The 26,722-nt window shown below is 35.3% G+C and overlaps 3 protein-coding genes across 10 annotated transcripts; 2 read left to right on the forward strand and 1 right to left on the reverse strand.

Annotated features, from left to right (window-relative positions):
* Positions 1-23,284, reverse strand: LOC110782729 (meiotic recombination protein SPO11-1). 8 transcript variants are annotated; one of them, XM_056843391.1, is made up of 18 exons: positions 23,108-23,280; positions 22,889-22,988; positions 15,695-15,768; positions 15,464-15,565; positions 15,072-15,145; positions 14,606-14,622; positions 13,714-13,783; positions 13,590-13,632; positions 13,400-13,441; positions 13,264-13,322; positions 13,162-13,193; positions 12,918-13,023; positions 12,590-12,710; positions 12,412-12,475; positions 12,215-12,324; positions 10,734-10,807; positions 10,469-10,649; positions 1-406 (listed from the first exon to the last, which is right to left on the reverse strand). In XM_056843391.1, exons 1-16 carry the CDS (start codon positions 23,160-23,162, stop codon positions 10,785-10,787), a joined length of 1,092 nt encoding a protein of 363 aa, XP_056699369.1. In that variant the 5' UTR covers positions 23,163-23,280; the 3' UTR covers positions 1-406; positions 10,469-10,649; positions 10,734-10,784. The 8 variants fall into 8 exon arrangements, with proteins under 8 accessions (XP_056699369.1, XP_056699371.1, XP_056699364.1 ...); XM_056843393.1 differs by lacking the exon at positions 10,734-10,807 and having other exon boundaries at positions 10,469-10,733; positions 12,215-12,319; positions 23,108-23,284; XM_056843386.1 differs by lacking the exon at positions 10,734-10,807 and having other exon boundaries at positions 10,469-10,733; positions 23,108-23,284.
* LOC110782576 (uncharacterized) lies at positions 789-1,312 on the forward strand. The gene has a single exon (XM_021986741.2). The coding sequence runs from the start codon at positions 833-835 to the stop codon at positions 1,136-1,138; it is 306 nt and encodes a 101-aa protein (XP_021842433.2). The 5' UTR covers positions 789-832; the 3' UTR covers positions 1,139-1,312.
* On the forward strand, positions 4,980-6,048 carry LOC110782728 (uncharacterized). Its single transcript, XM_021986955.2, has one exon. The coding sequence runs from the start codon at positions 5,013-5,015 to the stop codon at positions 5,823-5,825; it is 813 nt and encodes a 270-aa protein (XP_021842647.1). The 5' UTR covers positions 4,980-5,012; the 3' UTR covers positions 5,826-6,048.
* Positions 23,285-26,722: the final 3,438 nt, after the last annotated feature.

A 26,722-nucleotide genomic window follows, 5' to 3' on the forward strand; every position in this document is an offset into this window, starting at 1 on the left:
TTCATACAAAATTCTGTAATTATTTTTCTACCAAAAGACAAGGTAGGAGAAATTAAGTGTACGCAACACTCACAATTGTACGCGCAATATGGCTGGTTCAGTTACCACTTACAATGCCATTCACTAATGACTAGCCCAAGCCTTAGTGTAATGTTTTTTTCCTGAAATTTATGTCATTCACTTCGGATTTTGTAGGCACATTGCTAGTTTCATCAAACTCACATTACTTTTACAAATTACACGTATTATTACTTTGACAGTTAGTTTCAGACGATAACATATTCAGGTTCCAGAAAGGTTCAAGCAGTTTATACAATCTTCTGCTTACTAAGCGTAGGAAATTTCAAGTCATATATGCAAGAGTTGTAAATCTGACGCGAACAAACGCCAGCAATCCAATCTTACCCTGCACATACACACAAAAAGTAAGAAGAAAGGCCATCAATGAGTATTTGGAAGGACTTGAAAAATCAATTGATTAAGTCAATCCAATTATAATTTAATCAAAATTATGATTATAATTCACAAGTGTGAGCAAGAACTACAAGAAGCAGTTTCTAATAATCCAATGCACTCACTTGCTGGCATCCTTAATTTCCTTACAACTGATATTTCGTACAACTCAAGTTCAGCAATAAAAATAGGAAGCTGTTTTCACTCATTTTCATTCAGAAATATAAAAAAATTAATAAATCAGCATTCATAGTTTTTGATGCGTATAAGTAATGTATCTAAGACCATTATAAATGGGATACTTTCTTCACCTTCCTTGGTTTAATACACTCTTTTCTCATATCTCAAATCCCTTAAAACTTCCCTCCTTCCTCAAAATATGGCGGCCTTGAAGTGGCACTTCAATACTGCCTTCACTCACTCACTCGTACACACACCTGATCAGAAACAAGAAAGCCAAACTGTCCAGAAAGTGAATTTACAAGCCAAAGAGAATGATGTAAGCACATTCCAGATGCCTCTCCATTATCCGCGATACAAGAAGGCGGACTATGAGAAAATGGAGGAATGGAAGGTGGATATGCTGCTGAATCAGTATGGTCTTGATCATCATGTCAAGGGAACCCTAGTTGACACAAAGAGGAAGTTTGCTATGGGAGCATTCCTATGGCCTGACCAACTCTGAATCACTCAGATTTCCAGCACAACCTGTTTCTAAAAGGCCTTTAAGCATTGGAGTTTCCTAGACAGTATGGGACATTACAAGACTTGTTTATGTTTGAAAAATATATACTACTACTACCTCCGTCTAAATTTAGTTGTCACAAATTACTTCTAGACAGAAAGTGATTATCTTATATAGGGAATAATACAATAGATGATAGGTGGTGCGACTAGCATATCGTGCAAGTTCTGTAAGTCCTGGTTGTCCACAGTTTCTGACAACTTAGTATGAAGTTTGAGAGAGAGAGAGAGAGAGGGGGGTGATTTTCAAGTAAGACTATAAGAGTATTCTTAGCTAATAGATTGAGGAGTTTCTTGTTAAAGTATTACCAGTTTTCCTAAAGGTGTGAGCTATGTGCTATTTGCAGTTAATATAGGATTTTGCATCATTTTCATTTCTCAATCAAACAACAATGAGAAGAACCCCATTCATCATGATTTTTTCAACAGAAGAATAAGATTAAAAGAAGAAAAATGACCGTGAACAGATGAACTTAATAAGTGTAACTCATGCAGAATCTTGACAATTTGGACTTTCGAGGTATTATACACAAATGACAAATTTTCAAACTTCCAAACAGTTTCTAGAGCTGTCTAGCATAGGGCATAAAAAAGATATTCAATAAACATGCGAACCCCGCTTCTCCCCAAGCAATGATAATCTACTTCCACAATTAGACAAAAATCACAATCTCAAATAACATTGTTTTACTATTGTAGATAATATCTAAAGACATTTACTTTTTTCTCGATTAAAACACTTGAGATTGATCAAATGAACCACTCCCGGGGTATGAATGAGTTCAAGTGTTCAACCTAAAAAACATACTCGTGAGTTCAAGGTACAGGTACGAGAACAAGAAAATAGAAATGATAGGAGTAACAGGTAAAACTTTTAGTAACATAAACAGAAAGTAATGATAGTAGGGGGAAATCCCAGCATTATTCCTTTTAAGTGGGAGTAAATGGATTTGGGTAGAGGGGAAAAGGTTAAAATATAATTTATGTGGGCTCAAATTAAAGATTCAGCCAAAATCCAAGAACCAGAAATCCAAAAGCATTTGATACTCCACTATTGACTATTTTACTTTCTCAACCTCACGATACTCCAAAAATAAAATACCCACTAGCGCAGTTGCTGGCTTTTGAAAAATGAAAACTAAAGCAGTATATTCTCCACAATTCCAAATAAGCTCTACAAAATGACCGGTTCCTTACTTTGGTCTGGCTATTAATCGCTTCTTTTTTCCTGAAAGCATGGCTACCAATTGCTTTGGTCCTAGCAGAATGTACCATACTCACTATTACTAAATTTTCAACACTCGACCCCATAATTTAGTGTGCAAAGTCAATGGTAGGTAATTTTCTATGTAATTTGGTATAACAATTTTCGCAAGGAAATTATTACAGCAATACCACTACTGCTGATAGAATAATTCGCTAATATACTATGACCAATGATCCGAACCATGGGTGTATCGCGAATTAAGTAACAGGATAGTGCTAAGCTATATCAAGGAAGTAAGGAATCCTAAAATTCACCAGATCAAACCTACTAGACAAGTTTTTGCAAGTATATAAGATGTCAATATGTCATAGATCATATATTCTACAACTTTTCAGAAAGAAGCAAACGGTTCAAAATACTGCCAAGTATGAAGATGGACAAAATGGACATAGCAGAAAGTATCACTATACACATGAAACATATCACGTGCAAGAGGCCTACAAAATGAAAATTTGGTGGATAAGAATGCAGGAGGATTTTTACTAATCAAATTCTACTAATAATATACTTCGTATGAAGATTGATACTAAAATAAAAGTAGCTAGATTGCTAATCACCATTAAAATAATGGAAGAAATTCTTACACCCTTTTATTTAGAAATAAATTATTGATTTCTGAGAACTGATGTGGAGCCCTATGACTGTGAGTCAATACTTACATAAGTATGCACAAGAATACATATACACGCATGATAGCCAAACAAGAGGAGGTTTGGTTAGGTGTTGTCAATTTTATATTGTGTTGTACAATTAAAATTAGTGTGGCTGCCATTCAAGATTTTTTCTTTTCTTTTTGAAAGTAAATACTTCAAGTTAGAACTTCATGAAAACAAGATATTAAGGCATCATAAAAATCTAGCTAGAAGCCAGAATAAATCAATCTTTACCTGATAAATGGACTTGCTATAGTAGAGCTATACAAGCTAACATAACTGTTACTTCTATCAAGGACTTTTGCATTTCAGCAGGAAATTTTGATGTTTGGACATCATCGGACATGGCCAAACGTCCTTTCTTATGAGGTTTTGATTACAAAGTACCCATACTACATAAGATTTATAAGCTATCTACTTGCAATGTTCCCATCCTCCACTGTTTCCCTTGATTTTCCAATTAAGAATGTAATATGATACTTTGTACGGTTTTACAAGAGGATATTTCAGAAAGTGTACGGTTTTACAAGAGGATACGAAGAAAGTTGAGGACATTACTACCATCTCCTCATAACTTTATCGAAATAGAGGTACGCAAAAATGACACCTTTTTTTCCCGAACATCCTAAAAAAGTACTTCATGTTATTATTGTTTCCGAGCAAAAACTATACTCTTGGGTCCCTAACTCATCCTTTTAGGTTTACACCAAGTAGGTTACTTCCCTCCTCGTCTCCTCCAGAACGACACCTCACTCTAGAATCTAGTTGGGTCCATTGCCACTCATCACATAATCAAAGGGACTGAGCTCTTGATCTACAATTCGTAAAGTGACTAAATACACAAAACAGGATGGTATAAGCAACAGGAACATGTATTTTGGACCAGAATAAGCATTGGTAGCCTGGTAGGTTTTATTGTATTCCAAAGAAAGAAAGGAGAAAAAAAACAGGTAATATTATATGCAATTAATGTAATGTATACTATTGATAATTGAAGTCGTGTTGTTGGAGAAGAAGGATTGTCATCTTTCACTATATGGATGACAAACTTCTACATGAATTAGTGCTTAAAATGTGAACTTGGATTTTAGCTCCTAAATTTCAAGTAAAGTAAGAAAAAAGGGAGATTAATCCATCAAAGAATTGCATCTACGCGTCCCTTTTCCTGAAAGGCAGCTAAATATCCCCCACCTTCAGAATGTTGGCAAAGCCTAGTAAGGTGACATGAAGAGGAGGAAAATTAGAGAGAAAGAGAGTATAATTTATTTTAAATGGGAAATGCCAAATCTATTTCTTAGAATAAAAGATGGTAAGAGTAGAAATATTACGTATTAATGATACCAATCAACGTAAGATTTATTATGGTTTCCAAAGTTAGTATTTAATGCTTACGCATAGCTCTTAGAGCTACATATAACAAAAACATATTTGAGCCCGAACTACGGACCTCAACTGCTAGATTAGTTTCTCCTCGGAGGATCTCTCTGTCTCACAATTCTTGGTCCAAAATAAATGCCTAACTTCAATCATGTACCCGGAAAGCAACTCCAACTTGAGGGCAGTAAGCAGTATGCATGAAGGCAACTTTTACCGGAAGGCTTAATGACACATAAACTGTAGACCATACTTTATGTAAATAGGAGTACAAAATGCCCCACATCTTAAAACAAACAAATCTTACATCACATAGATCCAAGAAAGAGGTACTTAATTTGAGGGGCCTTCCGAAGCCTCCACATATATCAATATATAATAATACCAAGGGCAATTATGTCCATTCACATGCATCCCAGGTGTTTTGATCCCCTATATAAGGGAAGCTACTAAACCTTCATGTTCTAAAATCAATCTTTGAAGTTCAGATAACTTCCAGAAAGTTTTCCCTCTTAAATCACATGACACCAGAAACAGAGACAAAAGCAGTGCATCCACAAAAAGAAAAGCTTCAAAACATGCACCAATCTTCCCCATTTTACCAGTTTCTTAAGAAGCTCATCCAATTTTCTATTTCCTTCTCTGTTTTTTCAATCTTATTTATGCACCCATCTTGTACCCCCTTATTCTATTCTCTCATCTCCCACTTATCTACATTTTCATCCCAGCTATTATCCCTTGCGACTGACAAGAACTACATATTCCTGCTATGCAACGGAATCCTAGTTTTCATCGCAAAGTACTCATGTCACACAGTTGATACTTGTCCACCACCCCTGTCCGAGACAAGTCCTAATAATGACTTATATTACAAGGCATACAGGCAGAGTATGCAATCGTCGACAGAGAAATCACTCTTGATGGAGGATGTTGCCACCAATGAAGATGAGAATGAAAACGGATCAGAAGGAAATGATGTCATTTCAGAGGAAGATGAAGAGGAAAAACATGTTGTGTACCAGATCACAGATGGAACGGAAGACGACAATGAAGAAGATGTGATCAGTGATTGTGATAACAATGAGTACATGAAAGAAAATCCTTACAGGTACGATAATAATGAGTACATGAAAGAAAGTTCATACAGTTGGTCTTTTGAGGAACAAGAAAAGGAGGACAATTATGAAAAAGAAGAAGATGAAGCAGAACAAGAAGAAGAAGAAGCAATTGCCGAGATGAGTACAGAGGAATTAAACAGAAAATTTGATGACTTCATTAGAAAGATGAAGGAAGAGCTCAGAATAGAAGCCCAACAACAACTTATAGTGGTTTAAACAGATTAGTGAGATGAATAGATGACTTCCTTGTAACATAATAACCTTTCTCTCTTCCATTATCCTTCATAGTTTATAGACAATTAGATATAAACACTTATTTCATTCTCAATCACGCTTTTCTTGTAGATAAGAGATGTTAGCATTTTACCAAAATTATGGTGTACATAAATCTTAGTTCGTTTGGTACAATATTATCATACACATCTTCCCTTTTCAGTTCTCTTGTCTTCTAGAGACATTCAAGTTTCTACGGAACACGAGAAAGGAAGCCCAAAAACTACAAATACTAACTGTCTAACTCCATAAAAGAAATCGGCATATTCAAAAAATTTATTTTAAAAAAAAGTTGAACACAAACACAAGCAAAAGAAAATGATCGAGTTATATTGGTAGAGACTTTTGATGAACACCGTAAATTGAATAGACTGAATATCCTCATGCAACTGAAGAAGCCCTATTTTCCATTAAGTTTCAACTCCTAACAAACAATGGTGGAAATATGCCTCTCTAAGCTTAAACCTTAAAGTTGCTGACATCTCTATTGCCTATTGGACTGACATTAAGCCCGCACCAAGCAAAGATAAGCAAGAATAGCCGACTAGGCCCATATACTCGTCATTTTCATATAATTTATTCCTATGTGAGACCAAAAAAATTCCCACAGATGCTAGGGAAAATCTCAACAATCTCCATTTCTACCTGTTCACCACTAATGAGTAATGACCATGTTAAATACGAAGTATAAAAGAAGAGTGGAAACTGGTGTGGGCTATCCGTGGAGAAGTGTTGACTGTTGAACAATAACCCAAAGAGAGGTTAGAGAAATCAAATTGGCAAAGAAGAGAAACTCCTCAAGGTTATAAGTTAATAGTAATTATGAGCATTGTGCAACAATTCAATTTGCACATAAATTATACAAGGCTCAACACTTTTGCTCACGTGTTAGTGTCCCTTAAGCAAACTGGAAAAGTAAACATCAATAGTCTTCACTGGGTCTGGACATCCAGTAGAGGTATCTTTTCCAGTTGCATGATTAATGTTATAATATGAAAAAATCTTCTGATAAAATGTAATCGAAGGTTGTTGAGGATGAAAACTGATCCCATGCATATAACAGGATTGTAGTGGTGTTTTCTGAGGATAATAAAGAAGGGTGCATCAAATAATACATCAGCAACTCAGCTGATTTTAAAGTGATAGCCCAACTATATTTTTTTGGCCCTTTTCCAAATTAAAATCACACTCTTTAGACCTCCAAAATAAATCATCAACATGAGGTGTGGGGATAGTTTATTAGGTGCATTTAGATTTATGTGCTGAAAACTCACTTAATGTGACAACAGTTTAGAAAAGCAAAACAAATATGGTCTCTGTCCCAGTGTCCCTAACCCTAGGCTTTCCAACCATCAGGGGGTTAAGACTGGTTAGGCTCGAGTGTAATCACCATCCCTCTATTTGACACATCATAAAAAGTTTCTTTCATTTCCCGAACTATGAAGCATTAGGGCTTGATCCAAATATTTTTTCCCCCTTTAACTTTTTTCCAGATGCAGCCATAATTTAACTTCTTTCCCTTTTCCTGGAATCCAATAACATTTGTATCAAATAGCCGAAAAATGTTTTTGACATCCTCTTACTCAATATATATAACTGCTCTAGTTTCTATTCATTTCAACCCAGGATCTCTATTCTCCAGTCGTCTCATGAATATCACCAATCATGTTGACAAATTCTTAATCCAAATATGTCTCGTATGTGTACAAGATTCTAACCACCCTATAAAAATAACCAACATAAAAAAGGCTTTATGTTCACATAATAAAGTGATAATTCTATTTAAATTTGTGTGAATGATACACGCTTGGAATTGTACCCTCTATTTGGGAGCAATAGCGGTTTACGTTAATATAATGTTCAACAATATCTATCGTAAAATCCTATCATAAGTTCATAATCATAATAAGGACAAATGATTGCTAATTTCAGTCAAACACGAACTCAATTATAATTTGCAATCACAAACCACTCATATTTTGCACAAACATGCAACCATTAAAATATGCTTAGATATTGATAATTGTCAACCAGCTGTGAAAACAATCAAGGATCTGTGATGAAAAGATATCAACAACTTAAATTACCAGACAGAATCAATTAATCCACATGCTCAAGTCATGGTTGGAAAAATTAAAAAAAATGGCTGCAGCTAACATAAATTCTACCCCGTATACGTCATTAGTTTTAATATTATAATGAATTCATTTGACTTGTATAAAAGTCTATTATTATGATTATAATATACATTTAAATCATTGTACGATTGGAAATCTGAAGTAAAACAAGCCACGATACGGGGAGTGACATGGCTTAGTTAGTCTTTAAACACGAAGACAGTCGGCAGAATGAGAGATTAAACCACGTCGAAATCATCTTAAATACTATATACTCATAATACAACCAAGTTCAATCATGGTGTCAAATTAGTCAAACTGTACATGATGATTCATAAGATTTAATAATTCCACTAGCTTGTTTTACTCGGCTCATTTCTTGTTTCAGTGAAATGGCTCAAACTTAATTTTCAGAATTAGTTTTTAATGGCTTTTGAATGAATGAATTACATATTATTACTCCGTAAAAAAGTTTGAATTTTTCTACTAAAAGCTTACTCATCTGTTATACGGAGTACCAAATATAAAGACCTTAATGGATATGAAATAAACAAAATAAAGATTAAATCTAAGAGGATTAGAAAACAGCGGGAAAATAAACCTTTTAGTGTTAGTCAATTGACGTGTTAGCCTCATGAAAAGGTTATGAGTTTATGACCGAGTACATGAAAGAAATAAAATAAATTAATGTAGGAGCAGTAAAAGCATAATCCAAATTCTTTTTCACATCATCAAAAGAATTGAAGGAAAAAAATCAACATGTTCCAAGCTCTCCGGACCATTACCATAAAAATGGCACCTTTTCTTCTTAGAAAAATAACCATAAAATAAAATAAAATAAGTTCATCAAACTGTTTACTGTATTGCAATAGATTCCTCCCTATTGCCGGGGATAGGGTACAGCCGCCGTTTGTACTGACTACTGGGGAATAATCTCCTAAATGGTTTGATATGGGGTAGAAGTCTAGAAGATGGTTTTTTTGGAATGGTTTTTGGCATTGACCACCATGATTGGGAGACAAGGGAAAAAATTATTGTTAAAAACTGTCCCACATTTAAATGAGTTTGAGATATTCATAGGACAATCAAGGACATCATGTGAGCAACACGTGGTTCCAATGGAAAACACTATTTTGACAATGTTTTTAATCTTAAAAATGGATAATTCTAGAGAAGTTGTGTCATTGAACTCGAGTTCTAAGAACTTTAAGTCTTAGACAACAGTAAAAGTTCCTTGGTGCTATACCCTGAACTCCAGAAAATGTGAATTGTGATACTTGTGGGTTGGGTCTCCGTGGCGCTTGGCATGGTTTTTCTAAAAACAGTGGCGGAGACAGGGGATGTCAAGGGTGGGCCACCAACCACCCAATTTTGTAAAAAAAAAACCGTTTATTCCTTATATTTATTAGAAAAAGTAAATTAATACGGACTAAATAACTGTTTTGCTAACATGTCGACTCCCAAATTCAATAATCCTGGCTCCCCCATTGTCTAAAACAATAAGAATGTGTTTGTAGAGTTGTGAAAAATGAAGGGCCTCTTCAAAATATTTAGGGGTGATTTAAACTATTCACAAATCACTAGGATTCATTAGAACCTTTCTTCATAAAACAACCTTTCATAATCACTTAGATCAAACTGTTATTGAGTAAATTGATTATTACAACTACATATCCCACTATTGGAAGGGTATAAAACTATAGAATAAAGTTACATATATATGCAACTTTATCCCTAACAATCAGTCTTAGCCTCTCCGCTATTAAGATGAAAGTACTGGCGAGGATTCACTAAATCCCCTGGCAATAAGTACCCACACTAAATCCTGGGCCACCTTAGAAGCTGAAATCTTTATGAATCTCCACATTTTTGTTCCCACGCTCTGGCCTATTCACAGCTGCCTGATTGCTATTTATATTAGGCTCAGGTCCAAAGAACTCAATGATTAGGGCAAAACGAATTATGGCTCTTCCACAACTTCCAACAAGACGCCACAAACAGTTACTGCCGACCCTCACAAATATAATGAGAAGAAAAAAGAAATTATATATGGTACATTGCTCCACATACCCGAACACGTCATCCATTTTACAATAAGAGACAAGAAAAGATGTCATCCAAATGTATATAGACCTAAGAAATTAGAATGACCAACAACAAGTGGAGGGGGGGGGGGGGACTAAGACGTATAGACTCTATAGTGGTCTCTTAAGCATGCTTTCACATTACTATCAATACTAGACAAATAAGGTAAATGTATTAATCTATCTATTGCCACCTATAGCATGTGTATTTCAGAATTCAGACAATATAACGTGAAACAATAGTAAAATTATGCGAGAAGAAACACTAGCAGATCGACAAATTTGCCTAGGAAGTTTGGTTTTTGGAGGAAAGAAAATAGATTGTGCACCACATGAAGCATTAATTGAAGAGATGGTGAAAGAGATATATCCTTCATTTACTCACATTGTATATCACAGGTGGCTAAAGAATCCATCACATCTGCATACTTGTTTGGCTAAATCTTCAAATGCTGTCGCTTTCCCATTCTTCTGCAGCTTTTCAATATAATCCAAGTTCTACGAAATTTGGTCCCCTAGATCACGGTGAAGTCGATCTAAATTTGATTTAGACCGGTGTCTAATCCCTGGAGTTCAATAATCAATAAGGCAATGAGATAACCCTTCAAATTTAGTGCTTATCTGGAGAAAAATGGTATGACCACCTGTACCTGTTCGCAACAGAAATTGAGACAAGGAAAAACAGTGTGTCACCAGTTCATCTAACGGACCAGTTGGGACATACCTGTTAGAAAGATAAGGGGAGAGGCAGGAGAATTAAGGTAAAAAATTAATTGAAGATTACTGTTAAGTACATTCGTGAACAGTAAATAAGTTAAAATAATGATATAGTACTAAACAGAATTAATTCACCACCAAGCCTCCATAATAAACACGTTCAACTATAAAAGATTTCTCCAAGCTGAAAGTAAGACCTGAATAACACTGTTCCTGAAAGCAATTTAATAGACAACAGAGAAAACTTTTATAAAACATATCAACCAGTGAGGTCCATCAGCATAGTGACTTAGTCTGTCTCTATCACTAGTTAGGTTTAAGCCCCATTATTATGTGGGATCTATGAATCAACAAATCCTAACCACACGAATGTCATAGTTTAATCCATAGAATTGATAGTGGATGAGACTACTAGTGAGCATAACTAAATCATGATGAATTAAAATCTGACTCCCGCAAACTAACAAAAATGATCCACAAATACATCAGTGAACAACAATGGTTAAACCAAATCCATTTTTGGATGTACAATGGTACATAAGTTCTTCTCAGTGAAAGACAAAACAAATGAGGTTTTTAGTAATACAGAGTTGTGCACTCAGGCCACTTTCAGTGTATCTATAAACATATGAGACCCTTTTGTTGCTGCAGGTTGCCAGAAGTTCCATAAGTATACATGAGGTAGGCCATTTCTTCAGAAGATATATGATTGTACAAAAACAGTGAGACTATATCCATTTTTACAGCAATTAAAATGGACGATTCACATTTTAAAATGTTGGTTTATAACTTATAAGCCTTGATGATTCTAGACATAGAAGCATTCCAAGTATTGCAGCCTTGCAAGACATGAAACTGAAAAAAACATTAGGCAAAAGATTCACTTGTGCATTGAGTCCTTTCACCTAAACAACACTCCTAAATAAAATCCAAAAAACAGGTCTTCAATGAGCACTTTGATCACTTAACTTAATAAAACATCTATCTGTCTTCATCCAAACAACACTCGTACATAAAATCCAAAAACAGGTCTTCAATGAGCACTTTGATCACTTAACTTAATAAAACATCTATCTGTCGATAACAAAGTAACAAAAAAAAAATCTAATACTGCATGACATAGACGCCAATAATTAATTTGCATTCTGATATGTGCAATGTGCAGTGCACTTATATGCTTAACTCAATTAATGCCCAAATCACTAGAAGACAGCAACAAACATTCTCACCGCTCGACAGTAAAATACACCATCTAGAAGACTAGAACACATACAAATATGCATTTTATACCCCTTTATATGGTGGAGGTGCTTCTCCAAAGAATTAAGATAGCCATCCACCTAAAAGTAATTCCTAAGCGTCTGCAAATGCTAATAAATTATCTAACAAATTGAAAACTAACATTTTCTCTTACATTGGATTTTCGAAGGCAAATACTCCTTTGTCAAGAAGGAAAGTGAGTTGACAGACAATGCTTCAATCTCAAACTTCACACCTTTTTCCTGCATCCTCTGTAGTTCTAACCTTAAATGGAAAGAGAAAAAAGATCCACAAACACTGAGACACTCTAATGACAAAGAAAAACTACTAAAAATAAGGGTGGTGAAAGACCTCCAATGTGGTTCCTCATGCTGTAGGTAACACCTTTGTAATAGTGCTTCAATTTTATTCTTATCTGTAGGATACAGAAAGCAGAAGAGACGAGCAATTCAGCATATAATTTAGGAAAGTAATAAAAGAGAACAATCTTATTTCTTAATTGAGAAAACCACATATCATTTCCTTTTACCTTCAGTTGTCAAGGGAAGCAGACACTGTGAAGGAAGTGCAAATTTCTCATAATCTGACGTAAAAGCACCAAGCCAGCAGATATTTGGTACGCACAGAAATTCCACATCGTATGCCATTTCCTTGGAAAATCAGATAAAAATATTTACAATTTAAACAATAATGAACACATCCAGAGTTCCGGACTAGCTGACTACAGAGGGGCAATTAGAATTGGTAATTATGTTCATTAAGAAGTTTCACGGCGTAATATTCTGCACACATCACCAGGCCTTATTGTCACATGGATCACAAGAAAGCATCTGAAAACAGCTATAGATGTCACTAACCAGAGAACCAAATCGATAAGTGGCCAGGATGTCAAACCCATATGGATCAGAATCCACCAAGCAATATACGGGAATGTGCAACTTCTCAGCAAGGAGGCGCAAGAATCTGAAGGATGGATAAAATTCATGCATATCATGAAAAATAGATGAGTGACATCGTCAACTGAAATGGTAATCATAGAAATCGAATAAGGAATTGACACGTTCTTTCGAATATGCACACTATCAAAAGGCTAAAAGATACCTTCTTGTAGGAACATCTGGATATCCTCTTCCCTGCAAAAGGTTACAGTTAATACTAACTTTAACTAGTTAAGAAGACACAAAAATGAGCATGCTCCATTACCGTAATGACAATGCACCGGTTGAGGCTACAAAATTTATCATTTGCCAGTCGCTGGAAAACTGCAAAGTTTTGGAAGAAAGGTTAACTTTTTATCAGAAGGATGAGCACTCCAGAGTTCATCACAAAAGGGTAATACCTGACTCCTTCTCAACAACTAAGATATATTCAGCAAAACTAAGGATATCTGATCCAAAAGTCAAGAAAAATCTTATTTCTCAGCACTTGTATATAGTTTGCAAAATGTTAGGTAAACAGGCCAGCGTGTAATGTAAACATGCATATCATCATGTTAGTCATTCAACTCATAGCTGAGCTACTGCATTTATGGATATCTTGAACATCTTCAACTTGGACAGGAACAGGTTGAGCCTGAAGCAAAACACATGGATATGAATCTGAATCTTTGTTCCACCAAATGACATTGTATACCATGGAGGCATGGATGCTTACAGTGTTAGGACTAGATATGCAATCAAATTTCTTTCCGCCTTCAGAATATCGTACCCATCCCATCACCAACCTGAGAAAGAGTTCAAAGAACATGGTATCAAAATTCACAAATTGATAATAGCATACACCAACAACAACAACAAAACCTTAGTCCCAAAATGATTTGGGGTCGGCTAACATGAATCGTTGTAGGAGATCGTCATTGTCACCAATCAAACCAGAAAGGAGCAAGAATTAAAAAAAGAAAAAACAAGGACGAGAAAGTGGAATTAATGAAAGTAAGAAAAGAGAAAAATGTATATATATATATATATATATGTATATATATATTATAGAAGAAATATTGTAAGAGATAATAAAAAATAAGTAAATATTAAAATAAATGAATAAGTAAAATAAGTACATTTCAAAATAGCATGTAAAATAATAAAAAATTGAAAGAATTTTAAAAAATACATAAAAAATAATAAATAATAAAATAATAAAAATAAAAATAAAGAGAATCAGAAACATTGAAGCTGTATAAGTCTCACTGAAAATTGATAATAGCATATGATTTCAAAAAATAAAAAATTGATAATAGCATATGATTTCAAAATTGAAAAAGAAACACAAGTCATGATGCTCGCAGATGTTGAAATTAAGGATGTATGTATGGCTGATTTGTTAGTGCATGGGCTTAATCATCTTAACTTCCCCATTATTTTAGTAAGCCAAATTGGACTAGGTATGATCCCAAAAATTAACCAAAATATAATAAAATAGCCAAACAGAAAAGTGGGATTGCTTCCATCTTCAGTAAGTTTGATGCAGCTGTAACCTAGAATAACCCCACCTATGAAATAGAGGAGAATGGAGGATGAAGAAGTTAACCAGTATTAATTAAACATACCCTTTTGCAACAGACACCTGCAAAATGTAAAGGGATAAAGTAAGTGCCCAAAGGGAGAGAATATAATGATAGACACAGAAAACATAATAGAATCATGGGTTATTCTGAAGATTTTTGGAACTTACAACTTGCTTCTCACAGAAAATAAACACATACCAAAAGAAATTGTGAATGGGCTACGTAAAACCACGGTACAGAAGATAATTAATCAACTAATCGAGTTGTCAGTAATACTACTAGGAGCAGACATGCACGGAGAATTTCACAGGAAACAAAATAACTGTAAATGAGCTGCCTGAAACCTCGGTACAAAATAGTATCATGGAAATTTCAAGTTTCAACTTAAATAATTTGGCCATATGGTGTTAAGTTGGTCTACAGTTGCTACTCTATTTAAGTAACATGATTAACTAAGTCATGTCTGAAAATGGAAAAATATTGAAAGGTAGAAAAGAAATATACTCACAACATTCAAATTGTGGCGACTACACTTTAGGACTATGCATATATCATTTATGGCCCGGTCTACAACAGACTGATCTGCAGAAATGATAAGAAGTACAACTTAGATTTCCAAGAGATGAAAGTAAAAAAAGAAACAAATACAAGTGGAGAAACTTGAGGATAATCATTAATAATATTTTACTCGATTTAACAAACCAGATCAACATTATTTCAGGGGACAAAGATAGCTGGAGCTCTAATAAATGAATGTTTGCACTACAATAGCAGAGCAGTGTCCAATATCAAACTGGTGGCAGAAACATCTATAGATAAAATTTATACATAAAATCTACAATATAATAAAAAAACTCTATGAAAGACTTCTTCTAGAATCTGAAAACAAAAAGTGTGCACCTGAAAATACAGATGGGTATGTATAGTATATGTCTCGTTTTGAAGCATGTTTGTTTTCTTGTAAAAGCTGCTGTACTATTAGCAACACCCTAAGCAATACATCTGTTGGGAAAGAAGGTAAAAATAGTTGAATGGGAATGTGTAGACCTGTTGCAGAATCCGATAATATTCCATGGTAACAAAACAACTACATGCAGTAAGCCTTGTATATGTTCTTAGAATTGAGGTTACCTATCCTATGAGCATGTGGTTGCTTTCGCAGGGTAAGTACCTTAGCTCCTACCGGCACATTGGAGCTGCAGAAACTGCATACAGCAGTAGAAAAAACATAAACATGCAAGTATCATGAAAATGCAAATCCACCATTTGAAAAACTTTTAGTTTGGAGAAATAAACAGTAAAGTGACTCCAAGAGAAAATAATTGACAACTGATTTTTGAGATACCCTGAATTGAAAACTAGCTTATTATTTAATGGAGCAGTGAGACCCTGAGAGCCCTACATATGTTCACGGTTCTTTAAACATATCACACTAGTTGAATTTCTAGCTTTTATCGCGTTCAAAACACCAATGTCAGAACTCATCAAGCTTTTTCAATACATGGTTTGGTTCACATTTCAAGACAATGAGCTTTAGTCACTCTCATAATCTCAACTTTACACAGAGCAACAACAGAAAAAATACTTCTGTTATTAATTAGGTAAGACCACACTGAATGAACTATTTATTTGCTAAACAGAACTTCCAACAAAAAATAATTCAACAGCATAATAGGAAATTCTCCTGAATAATAATATTCATTCAAACTACGTAAAAAACATCAATCTCCTTTATTCCAATAATCGAATCAAAAAATTATAAGGTCAAAGTTAATATGAAGTACTGTACTTTTAGATACAACTTTGGGATCATAAAAACACATTTATTTCCAATTACATAGCATGATGACAAAGTTTCTTATAAAAGAGTAAGCCCGGCCTTCCAAATTATGCATAACACATTGTTGGAAATCCTAGTGAGAATACAAAAGAAAATGAGTGGGGAAAAGGAAATGTGAAAAGTCCCACATGGGAAAAACACCAACTACTTTCAATGTTTATATTTGGGGACTTGAGGGAAACATTTGTTTAAGAAAGCATGTGAGTGGCATGGGTGGACACACAACACACACGCGTGGGCCGGGCCATGGGCCATGGGCCTTGGTACTTGGCGAATGCAGTTCGCGGGCGTGGGGTGGGTTTTGTGGGTCGGGTTATTCTTTTTGGTCAAAGTGGGTTCAATTAATTCTAACGGGCACAAAGAATTAATCAAACCACTAATCCGTAACTGTCCCATTAACCCCACTAAATGTCGTTTTAACTACCCATTAATTACCCAGTAAACGTGGTAACCTCCCACTACTCCACTACTAGTCGTTTATGGCTGTTGCAGCCCTCCTATAAATTCCTTCCTTCTGTTTACCATAAACACACAACTTACAGAAACAATTCTTAGTATTCTCTCTCAAATTCTCAAACACTGTTCTCGTTTTTTTGGGCAAATATTCTGGTCTCCAACAGAGGCTTGTGAGTGCACACAAACCTTGGTGTCGTGTTAACCCCGGAGGGCAACCGCAAGTGATCTACTGCATCGGAGGTAGCGCGGAATTGTCTTTTAGAGCAGTGGTTTGGCCACGGCGCGACAAGTGTTCAGTTCGTACATACGTATTATCCAGCTAAATTGTTCCAATTATTTATTTAGCTAACAATCTAAAAGACAATTTGTTTATTATAGCTATGAATATGCATTTGAAATTTCTCATTCCTGATATGTCGAAATTGGAACCTCTGGATGGAAAGAACTATAAACGTTAGGATGAGATTTTATTTGGAACAAATTGATGTTGCGTATGTAATTTCTGATATTGTGAAACCTGATGATGATGATGATGAATTGCATGATTTTGGGTTGAAGTTTGCTAAGGATGATAGAACCTGTAAGGGAATGTTGTTGCACTACATGTTGAATGCATTGCTTGATATTTATATGGGTTATAATCATGCTAGGGATATTTGGGATGGTTTAGATAAAAAGTATGGAACTGATGATGCTGGTACTAAACGTTATTGTGTTAGTAAGTGGTTAGTCTTTCAAGTTGAGGATGATAAACCAATTATTGATCAGATTCATGCTTATGAGAATATTTGCATTGCTATGGCTGTCGAAGGTTTGAGTATTTGTGATATAACCCTTGCTATTGTTTTAATTGAGAAACTACCACCTTCATGGAAGGATTTTAGAAACCAACTAATGCATAAGAAGAAAGACCTTGCCTTAGAGGAATTTGTAGGTCACCTGAAAATTGAGGAGAATCGTATTAAGGATAAGGGTCAATCTGTGTTTTCTGCAAAAGTTAATCTCGTTGAATCTAAGGGCAATATCTATTCTGATAAGTTTAAGGGGAAGGGCAGTCAGTTCAAGCCAAATACAGAAGTATAAATTTAAGGAAAATTGTTTTGAATGTGGAAAGGATGGTCACAATTCCAGGGATTGCAGGGTCAAGAAGAAGCCAGGTCAGAATCAAGCCCACCTTGTTGAAGCTGTTGCTGATCCTAACAATTTTGTTGTTGTTGTTTCAGAAGCTAACCTGACGGGTGATGTTGCTGAATGGATCGTGCAAACAGGCACATTTGCACCAACATAGAAATGTTCACCTCCCATAATAAGATTGATGGTGAAAATGTATTCATGGGTAACTCTGCTTCTGCAAATGACCAAGGCAAAGGGAAGATCGTTCTCACTCTCACTTCTGGAAAAACTCTCACTTTAACTAATGTTTTGCACGTTCCGGAAATGCGTAGGAACTTAATTTCTGGTAGTTTACTTATGAAAGCTGGTTTAAAGCTGTCCTTTGATTCTGATAGGATTACCCACAATGGAGAATTTGTGGGAAAGGGCTTTTGTAATGGGGGGTTGTTTACTCTTGATGTTTCCATTGAAGTTATGAATAAGAAAGCTAGTACTTCTTCTGCTTATATTGCTGAGTCCATTGATTTATGGCATGCTAGATTTGGTCATGTTAATATTGCTTCAATCAAAAGACTTAAACACTTAAACATGATTCCAACATTTTCTAAAACTGATTTTGCAAAATGTGAAGTATGTATTGAAGCAAAATTTGCAAAGAAACCCTTTAAATCAATAGATAGTCAGACAGAAGTACTAGAACTTGTTCATAGTGACTTGGGGGATTTTAAAAACTATGAGAGCAGGGGTGGTAAAAGATATTACATTACTTTTGTTGATGACTGCTCTAGATTTACTATGGTTTATCTTCTCATGTCAAAGGATGAGACCGAGGAGATGTTCCTCAAGTACAAGGTTGAAGTTGAAAATCAGCTAGATAGGAAAATCAAGAGACTTAGGAGTGATAAGGCGGTGAGTATGCCCTAACACTCTTAAGGCGTTTTGTGAACAGAATGGTATAGTTCACGAAACTAGGTTCCTTACACACCCGAACAAAACGGGATTGCTGAAAGGAAAAATAGAACTTTAAAAAATATGATGAATTCAATGCTTATTAGTTCTGGGCTTCCTGATAATATGTGGGGGGGGTTATTCTTTCTGCTTGTCATGTTTTGAACAGGGTGCCTCACAAGAAGCTAGACAAGACCCCATATGAGCTATGGAAAGGTCGATCACCAAGCCTGAAATACTTGAAAGTGTGGGGGTGCTTAGCATAGGTTGCCATACCTAGTTTCAAAAGGGACAAGATTGATCCCAAAACGGTTGATTCTATCTTTATTGGTTATGCTTATCAAAGTGCTGCTTATCGTTTTCTAGTTAAGGGTGCTAACAACTCTTATGCAAGTGGTATTGAAGCAAGAGATGCTGAGTTTTTTGAAAACACTTTTCCTTTAAAGATCTCTTGCATTAGTAATGATGTACCATCTTCTAGCACTTCTAATGTTTTACCCATTGCTCCCTCTTTCACTATTAATAATAAGTCTGACTTAGAGCCAAGGAGAAACAAAAGGGCAAGAAAGGAAACAAGTTATGGTGATGATTTCGTTACTGCCTTTCTAACTGAACCTCTTTTAATTACTAATGATTTTGTGTATGTTTTTATTTTAGAAGACGACCCTATAACCTATGAAGAGGCAATGAGGTCAGTTGATGCAGTTTCCTGGAAAAAGAGGCTATTGATAGCGAGCTTCAATCAATCCTAAGTAATAATACTTAGGAATTGGTTGATCTGCCTAGAGGTTGCAAGCCCATTACTTGTAAGTGGATCTTTAGGAAAAAGTTGAAATCATGTGGATCCATTGACAAGTATAAGGCCAGAATTGTGGTAAGGGGTTTTACTCAAAAACATGGCATTGATTATTTTGATACATATTCTCCTGTAACCAAAATCGCAACCATTAGAACCTTAATTGCTCTTGCATGCATTAATGATCTTGTTGTGCATCAAATGGATGTGAAAACTGCATTTTTGAATGGTGATTTAGATGAAGAGATTTATATAGTTCAACCTGAAGGTTTTGTTGTTCCAGGTCAAGAAAACAAAATTTGTAAACTAGTCAAGTCATTGTATGGGCTTAAGCAAGCCCCTAAGCAGTGGCATGAAAAGTTTGACAAGACAATGACTGGTAATGATTATCATGTAAATGAAGGTGACTCTTACGTTTATTATAAACATGATTCTTTTGGTTGTGTGGTTATCTGTCTTTATGTGGATGATATGTTAATTTTTGGTACTGATTTGGATCGAGTGAATGAAACAAAAGAATTTTTGAGTTCAAAATTTGAAATGAAAGACATGGGTGAGGCAGATGTGATTTTGGGAGTAAAAATTATTAGAACTCCAAATGGCATCTGTCTCAGTCAAGCTCACTATGTTGAAAAACTTCTTAAAAAGTTTGATTCATTCGATGTCGATCCAATCAAGACCCCCTATGATATCAGCATCCATTTAAAGAAAAACAAAAGTGATCTTGTTTGTCAATCTGAGTATTCTAAAATTATTGGTAGTGTTATATTTCTCATGAACTATACTAGACCTGACATTGCCTATTATGTAAGTAGATTGAGCAGGTACACTCATAACCCAAGCAATGAGCATTGGGGTGCTTTAAAGCGGTTGCTTAGGTACCTAAGGGGTACCATGGATTGGGGATTGCACTACTCCAAGTCTCTAGGAGCGTTGGAGGGATTTTGTGATGCCAACTGGGTATCCGGAAATGATGAAGTCAACTCCACTAGTGGTTATGTCTTCACCCTAGGGGGTGGAGCTGTTTCGAAATCTTGTAAGCAATCTTGTACTGCTATGTCTACTATGGAATCTGAGTTTATTGCTCTTGAATTGGCAGGTCATGAGGCAGAATGGTTGAGGAACGTGCTTGCAGATATTCCACTGTTGGGGAAGCCAGCTCCTTCAGTTGCACTTCATTGTGATTCGCAATCTGCTATTGTCGTGGCAAACAACCAAGCCTACAATGGGAAGAAAAGACACATTCGTTTGAGGCACAAGGCTGTCAAAGAATTGTTGTCAAGTGGAGTGATATCACTGGACTATGTAAAGTCTGAAAAGAACATCGCGGATCCGTTATTGAAAGGCCTATGTAAGAAACTAGTTTTGGAAACGTCGGAGGGGATGGGTTTGAGGCCCATTGGATGAATTGTAAGGTAATGAACTCCTACTCACTATGAGTTCAAAGGGGAACATTATGTAATAATTCAGAAGCACAAATTTTTGTTTTTTGTCCATCCCTTAGATGTTTATGATGTGCTTGCTATTATTGAACGAGCTTGAGCATACAGCTCTTAATGAACCCATATCCATATTTTTGGTGGTGTGATATAGCTCACACTTGATGGGATTCAACTACTTAGGTGTGGAAGTGAGGCCGCTTCCTATGAGAATTGCATGGGCTATTCTCTAGAGCACCTACGAGCATCCAGGTTATGGACGTATGACCAGTATAATGCGTCACTTCATTGGCGGAGATTCAGAATATTATACATGTTCAATTGTGTGCTTTGAGTAACGGGTTTCTAACCTCCTATTAAGTTCAAAACGTAAGTCACTTGGTAGGAAAGAAATCCTAGCTTGAATGTCACTAAGTGTTAATTCAAGTCACAAGACATTGACACTTATTCAATTGTTTGTTTTGCACAGAAATTCAATTCTTTAAATCTTTTCTTTTTATTCTCATCTTCGGACCTGGGGGATTGTTGGAAATCCTAGTGAGAATACAAAAGAAAATGAGTGGGGAAAAGGGAATGTGAAAAGTCCCACATGGGAAAAACACCAACTACTTTCAATGTTTATATTTGAGGACTTGAGGGAAATATTTGTTTAAGAAAGCATGTGAGTGGCATGGGTGGACACACAACACACACGCGTGCGCCGGGCTGTGGGCAATGGGCCATGGTACTTGGCGAATGCGGTTCGCGGGAGTGGGGTGGGTTTTGTGGGCCGGGTTATTCTTTTCGGTCAAAGTGGGTTCAATTAATTCTAACGGGCATAAAGAATTAATCAAACCACTAATCCCGTAACTGTCCCATTAACCCCACTAAATGTCGTTTTAACTACCCATTAATTACCCAGTAAACGTGGTAACCTCCCACTACTCCACTACTAGCCGTTTATGGCTGTTGCAGCCCTTCTGTTTACCATAAACACACAACTTACAGAAACAATTCTCAGTATTCTCTCTCAAATTCTCAAACACTATTCTCGTTTTTTTTGGGCAAATATTCTGGTCTCCAACCGAGGCTTGTGAGTGCACACAAACCTTGGTGTTGTGTTACACTAGAGGGCAACCGCAAGTGATCTACTGCATCGAAGGTAGCGCGGAATCGTCTTTTAGAGCAGTGGTTCGGCTACGGCGCGACAAGTGTTCAGTTCGTACATACGTATTATCCAACTAAGTTGTTCCAATTATTTATTTAGCTAACACACATAAATCTCCGAAACGCGAGTATTAATTCAGACAAATCTAATCCCAACTAGCAAGGACATGGTTCCAACTCCACACGTAATTTAAATCAAAAATCAAACATTTCAAGAGAAAAATAAATTTAAACCGAAACAATTTCAGAAGCATGTTTAATCAAGTTGCAGCATGCAAACTTTCTTAAATAAGTACTGTAATAATTAATAAACATAAGCTCAACCTTCCAAGTTATGTATAAACACAAATCTCCGAAACGAAAACACTAATTCACGCAGAAAACCCAACAATAAACTCAACAATGACATCTATTTTGTATTCATGTTTGATCGTTATAACAAACTGAATGAAAGCATAAAACCCAGCCTTCCAAAACATGTACGTACTTATCATACATCAAATTAAATCAATAGCATCTACTTCGAATTTCGCAAAATTGAAATCTAAATTGGAAAATAGAGAAGAAGAGGGGGGGAAAAGTTCAACCAGTTTTCAGCTGAATTCTTGCAGTAAGTTCTGAATTTGTTGATAAAAATCACAGGAGATCGGCCATTGCAAAGATCTACGAGAATCGAACGACTGAACTCTGCAAACAAAATTCAAAACGGAAAAAAAAATGAGGGAGAAGATTTAGCAGGAATTTTCGATTTGAAATTGTGGAGATTAAATTAGGGTTTCGATTATGATGTTACAATTCGAATATACCTCTGATTTTTTGAATCAAATCGCTGGGTGTTGGAGTTGAACGCTTTCCCTCCATTTTCTCGCACTTTGGTACTCCCAATTCAGTGAGTTAATTTTATCTAAAAATTGAATTTCTTGTGCTATTTATACTCTCCAGTTTCTACAGCGGCTGAATTTTACTCTGTATATGTTTTCTTTCGGATCTATCGTCGGTTACGGACTCGATATAATCGGTTCAAGTTATTGATAAAGGTTTATAGGTTATGGTCAGTTCGAGGTATAATTTTTTCGGTAATTTTTGTGTAACATCGCCTTATCGGGAAAATCATTTTGATTGTTTAACTAATTGGTTCTATTTAACTAATTAATTTTATTACTTAACTAATTAGTTTCAGTGCTTAATTAATTAGTTCAAAAATTGTTTAACTAATTAATTATAATTTTTTCGGCAATTTTTGTGTAAGACCGCCTTATCGGAAAAACCATTTTGATTGTTTAACTAATTAGTTCTATTTAACTAATTGGTTTTATTTAACTAATTAGTTTCATTACTTGACAAATTAGTTTCAGTGCTTCATTAATATTTCAAGTACGTGCTTAACTTCTACTCTTAACTAATTAGTGTCAGTGTTAACTAATTAGTTTCAGTGTTTAACTAATTGATTTCATCGCTTAACTAATTGGTTTCGTTGCTTAAATAATTGGTTCAATGCTTAACTTATATGACACCAAGGTGGCATTTTGTCTAAGACCATCTTGTAAAAGTTTATATAACTTCTTTTATGCAGGGTAAATAGTTATATTATCGGATTGCAGTTAGATCGTGTCATTTTCTAAAAGCTCTTAGACCCTATTCCTTTTGTTTGAATTTCATGAATTTCAGTTCAGTTCGATCCAGTTCATTTTAATTATTTATTTATATTGTTTTTATTATTTACATTATTTTTTATAATTTATTACTAGTATTTATTATTTACTATTACTATTTATTACTTGTATTTATTATTCAATTTATTATTTATTATTTTCTCTGTTCTTGTTTACATGATACAATTATTTAGTCACCTTTGTCAATGCACGATTCGAAACATTAATATATTCAATTATGGATAAGAAAAAAATATAAAAAAATTATATTTAAAAAATATATATTGAGACGAATCTAACAAAATCCCACAACGATTATGTTTTTTTATTAGTATAAATCACAAAAGGAAGTCAAAAGAGCTTGTTGAATAGTGTCCAAAACTCAAATGTGTCATGTAAATAAGAATGGAGTAAGTATTTCATTAATTATTTATTACTCATATTTATTATCTATTTTTTAATTTATTGTTTATTATTTAGTATTTGTATTTATTATTTATTACTTATTTCAGTTCAGTAATATTAAGTTCAGTTAGTTCAGTAAAATCCAGCTCAAAAGAACAAGACCTTGGTGGTAGGTAATTTTAATGAATAGGCCATTAGTCCTTCAAAAAAAGAATAGGTCATTAGTGTGTTCCATGGATTTGTGTAGTCGTCCGCTGGTTTATATCAATGGAGAGCCCCAAATTTAATTTTGAGTTTATTTTTCTTGCTTTGTTTTGTTTTCAGGCCTACAATAATGCTTCCTCCGATCCTCTTGTGAAGAACGTTTCTCCCTCGAAAGACAAGTATTGTGTTCTCCTTTTCTTGTGCGAGATTTTTTTTCCTAATGTTCAGGACTACCGTAAATTGTTTCATTGATAAATTTTATATGGGATCGCACTGAAGGAAATAATGCCCTTGGTCCAAGTATGCATTCAATGCTAAGTCTAATAAATGCAGTTCAGTATTAATTAAACAAGTTAATAAATTCAGTGAGATCAAGTGAGCTGAATGCCTAGCTAGAGACCGCTTCTGTTCAAGTGGAATTAATAATATTAATCAACAACTTACTCTTGACTGAACCCGTAGGGTCACAGAAATAGTACATGAACGGATCAAGTATTTAAGTGAATATATTATTCATTAATTACTCCATTTATGAACATTCGGAAACGACGGATCTCGGTTCCAGTGGGAGCTGAAATCGTCAAAAGGCAAAATAAAGAATACTCCGGAAATGATGATATTGCCGGAAACGGAAATATGGATCATGACGGAAATATAAATATTATCCAAGTCGTAGATGTTGCCGGAAACGGAAACATGGCTTGTATAGGAAAATATTATCGAAAATAGAAATATTGCCGGAATCGGAAATATTGCTGGAAACGGAAATATTACCGGAATCGGAAATATTTTCGGAAAAGGAAATTATTTCCGGAATCGGAAATATTAACGGAAACGTAAATATTTGTTCGAATCATATCGAAATAAATTCCGGAACCGGAAAACGAATCGGAAGCGCGACGTGCGAATGCTCGACGAACGAGCTTGCGAGACGCAAGGCCCAACGCAAGCGTCAGGCCCAACGCCAAGCAAGCCCGCGTGGAGCAAAGCACGCTTAGCTTGGGATGAGCAAGACAGCAGCGCCCAGCGCATGGGCCGCGTGTTGTTGCTGGACGTCAAGCACGCTGGGGCCGAGCAAGCCAGCAGCGCCCAGCTCATGGTCGCGTGCTGTTGCTGGACGCCAAGCACAACGCAGCAACGTGGGCTTAGGCCACACGCTGCAAGGCCTTGGCCGGCCTGTTGCTTGCAAGCTAAGAAAGCTTGTGTGCCAAGCTACTTGCGCGGCAAGTAGTTTGGGCCACAAGTTATTGTTTTCCTAAATCTACTAAAATTAGACATTAAGGGTAAATCTGAAATACCTAGTATTTAATTTGATTGTCCGTAGAATTCTAATGTTATTAGTTAACTAGAGTCCTAATGAATTTAGTTAATCGATTGCTAGTAGGATCACAACTCCTTTATTTCCACCCTATAAATATGTGATTCATGATCACAATTTATTATTCTATTCCAACACATTAAATTCAAGAGAGAATTTTTGCCTATCACCATTGTGAGTTTCCCGAGTGCACATAAAACCTTAGAGAATATTTTAGTTGGTTGAATCTAAGGCGGATCCGAACGTGCTGCGAATCGTGAATCTATGATTGACATATTGTATATGTTGAACAATTTTAAGGTCTAATTTTGTTAATTATACAACCTAATTTGTAATTATAATTAATTTGTTGAATTTCAAATAATTTAGAATTTATTTTGATTTTCATAATTAATTGATAATTTAATTAGGATCTCATGATTAAAAACCACCATAAATTTGTTAAAAATTGAAAATTTATAAAATTTTATGACCTAGATTTTAATCCCTAAAAATACATGTAATCGGAAATTAATTTGAATAATAAATTTTCGATTTTTTTGCCTAAATTTAGTGAAATTAATATGGATTATTAATTTGTCGTTAAATTTAAAATATAAAAGTTATTAATTTTTGTAAAACGATCACAAATCTTGCACGCACGAAGCAATGGAAGTTAAGTGTTACCCTTAAGGGGTGTTGCATAGTGCGGGCATGTGTCCCGATCTTGCAAAAACATCCAATCATGCAACTATGAGGGACCAATTCCCAATAAACCCTAGCACTATAAATAGTGCAGATCCCTAGGTAAAAGGGCATTCAATTCATTCCCACCAACCTAAAACTATCTTTGATCTGCCTTC

The sequence above is a fragment of the Spinacia oleracea genome, chromosome 4 (genome assembly GCF_020520425.1).
Source record: "Spinacia oleracea cultivar Varoflay chromosome 4, BTI_SOV_V1, whole genome shotgun sequence".
NCBI classification, from domain to species: Eukaryota; Viridiplantae; Streptophyta; class Magnoliopsida; order Caryophyllales; family Amaranthaceae; genus Spinacia; species Spinacia oleracea.

Excerpts from the sequence above, each read along its gene's own strand:
- LOC110782576 (XM_021986741.2), top strand. The coding sequence starts at position 833 with ATGGCGGCCTTGAAGTGGCACTTCAATACTGCCTTCACTCACTCACTC.
- LOC110782728 (XM_021986955.2), top strand. The coding sequence starts at position 5,013 with ATGACACCAGAAACAGAGACAAAAGCAGTGCATCCACAAAAAGAAAAG.
- LOC110782729 (XM_056843386.1), bottom strand. The coding sequence starts at position 23,162 with ATGGAGGGAAAGCGTTCAACTCCAACACCCAGCGATTTGATTCAAAAA. Across the intron at positions 22,989-23,107 it reads TTTGATTCAAAAAATCAGAG|AGTTCAGTCGTTCGATTCTC; the intron begins GTATATTCGAAT and ends TTTTGTTTGCAG. Across the intron at positions 13,024-13,161 it reads CCAGATGTTCCTACAAGAAG|ATTCTTGCGCCTCCTTGCTG; the intron begins GTATCTTTTAGC and ends TCCATCCTTCAG.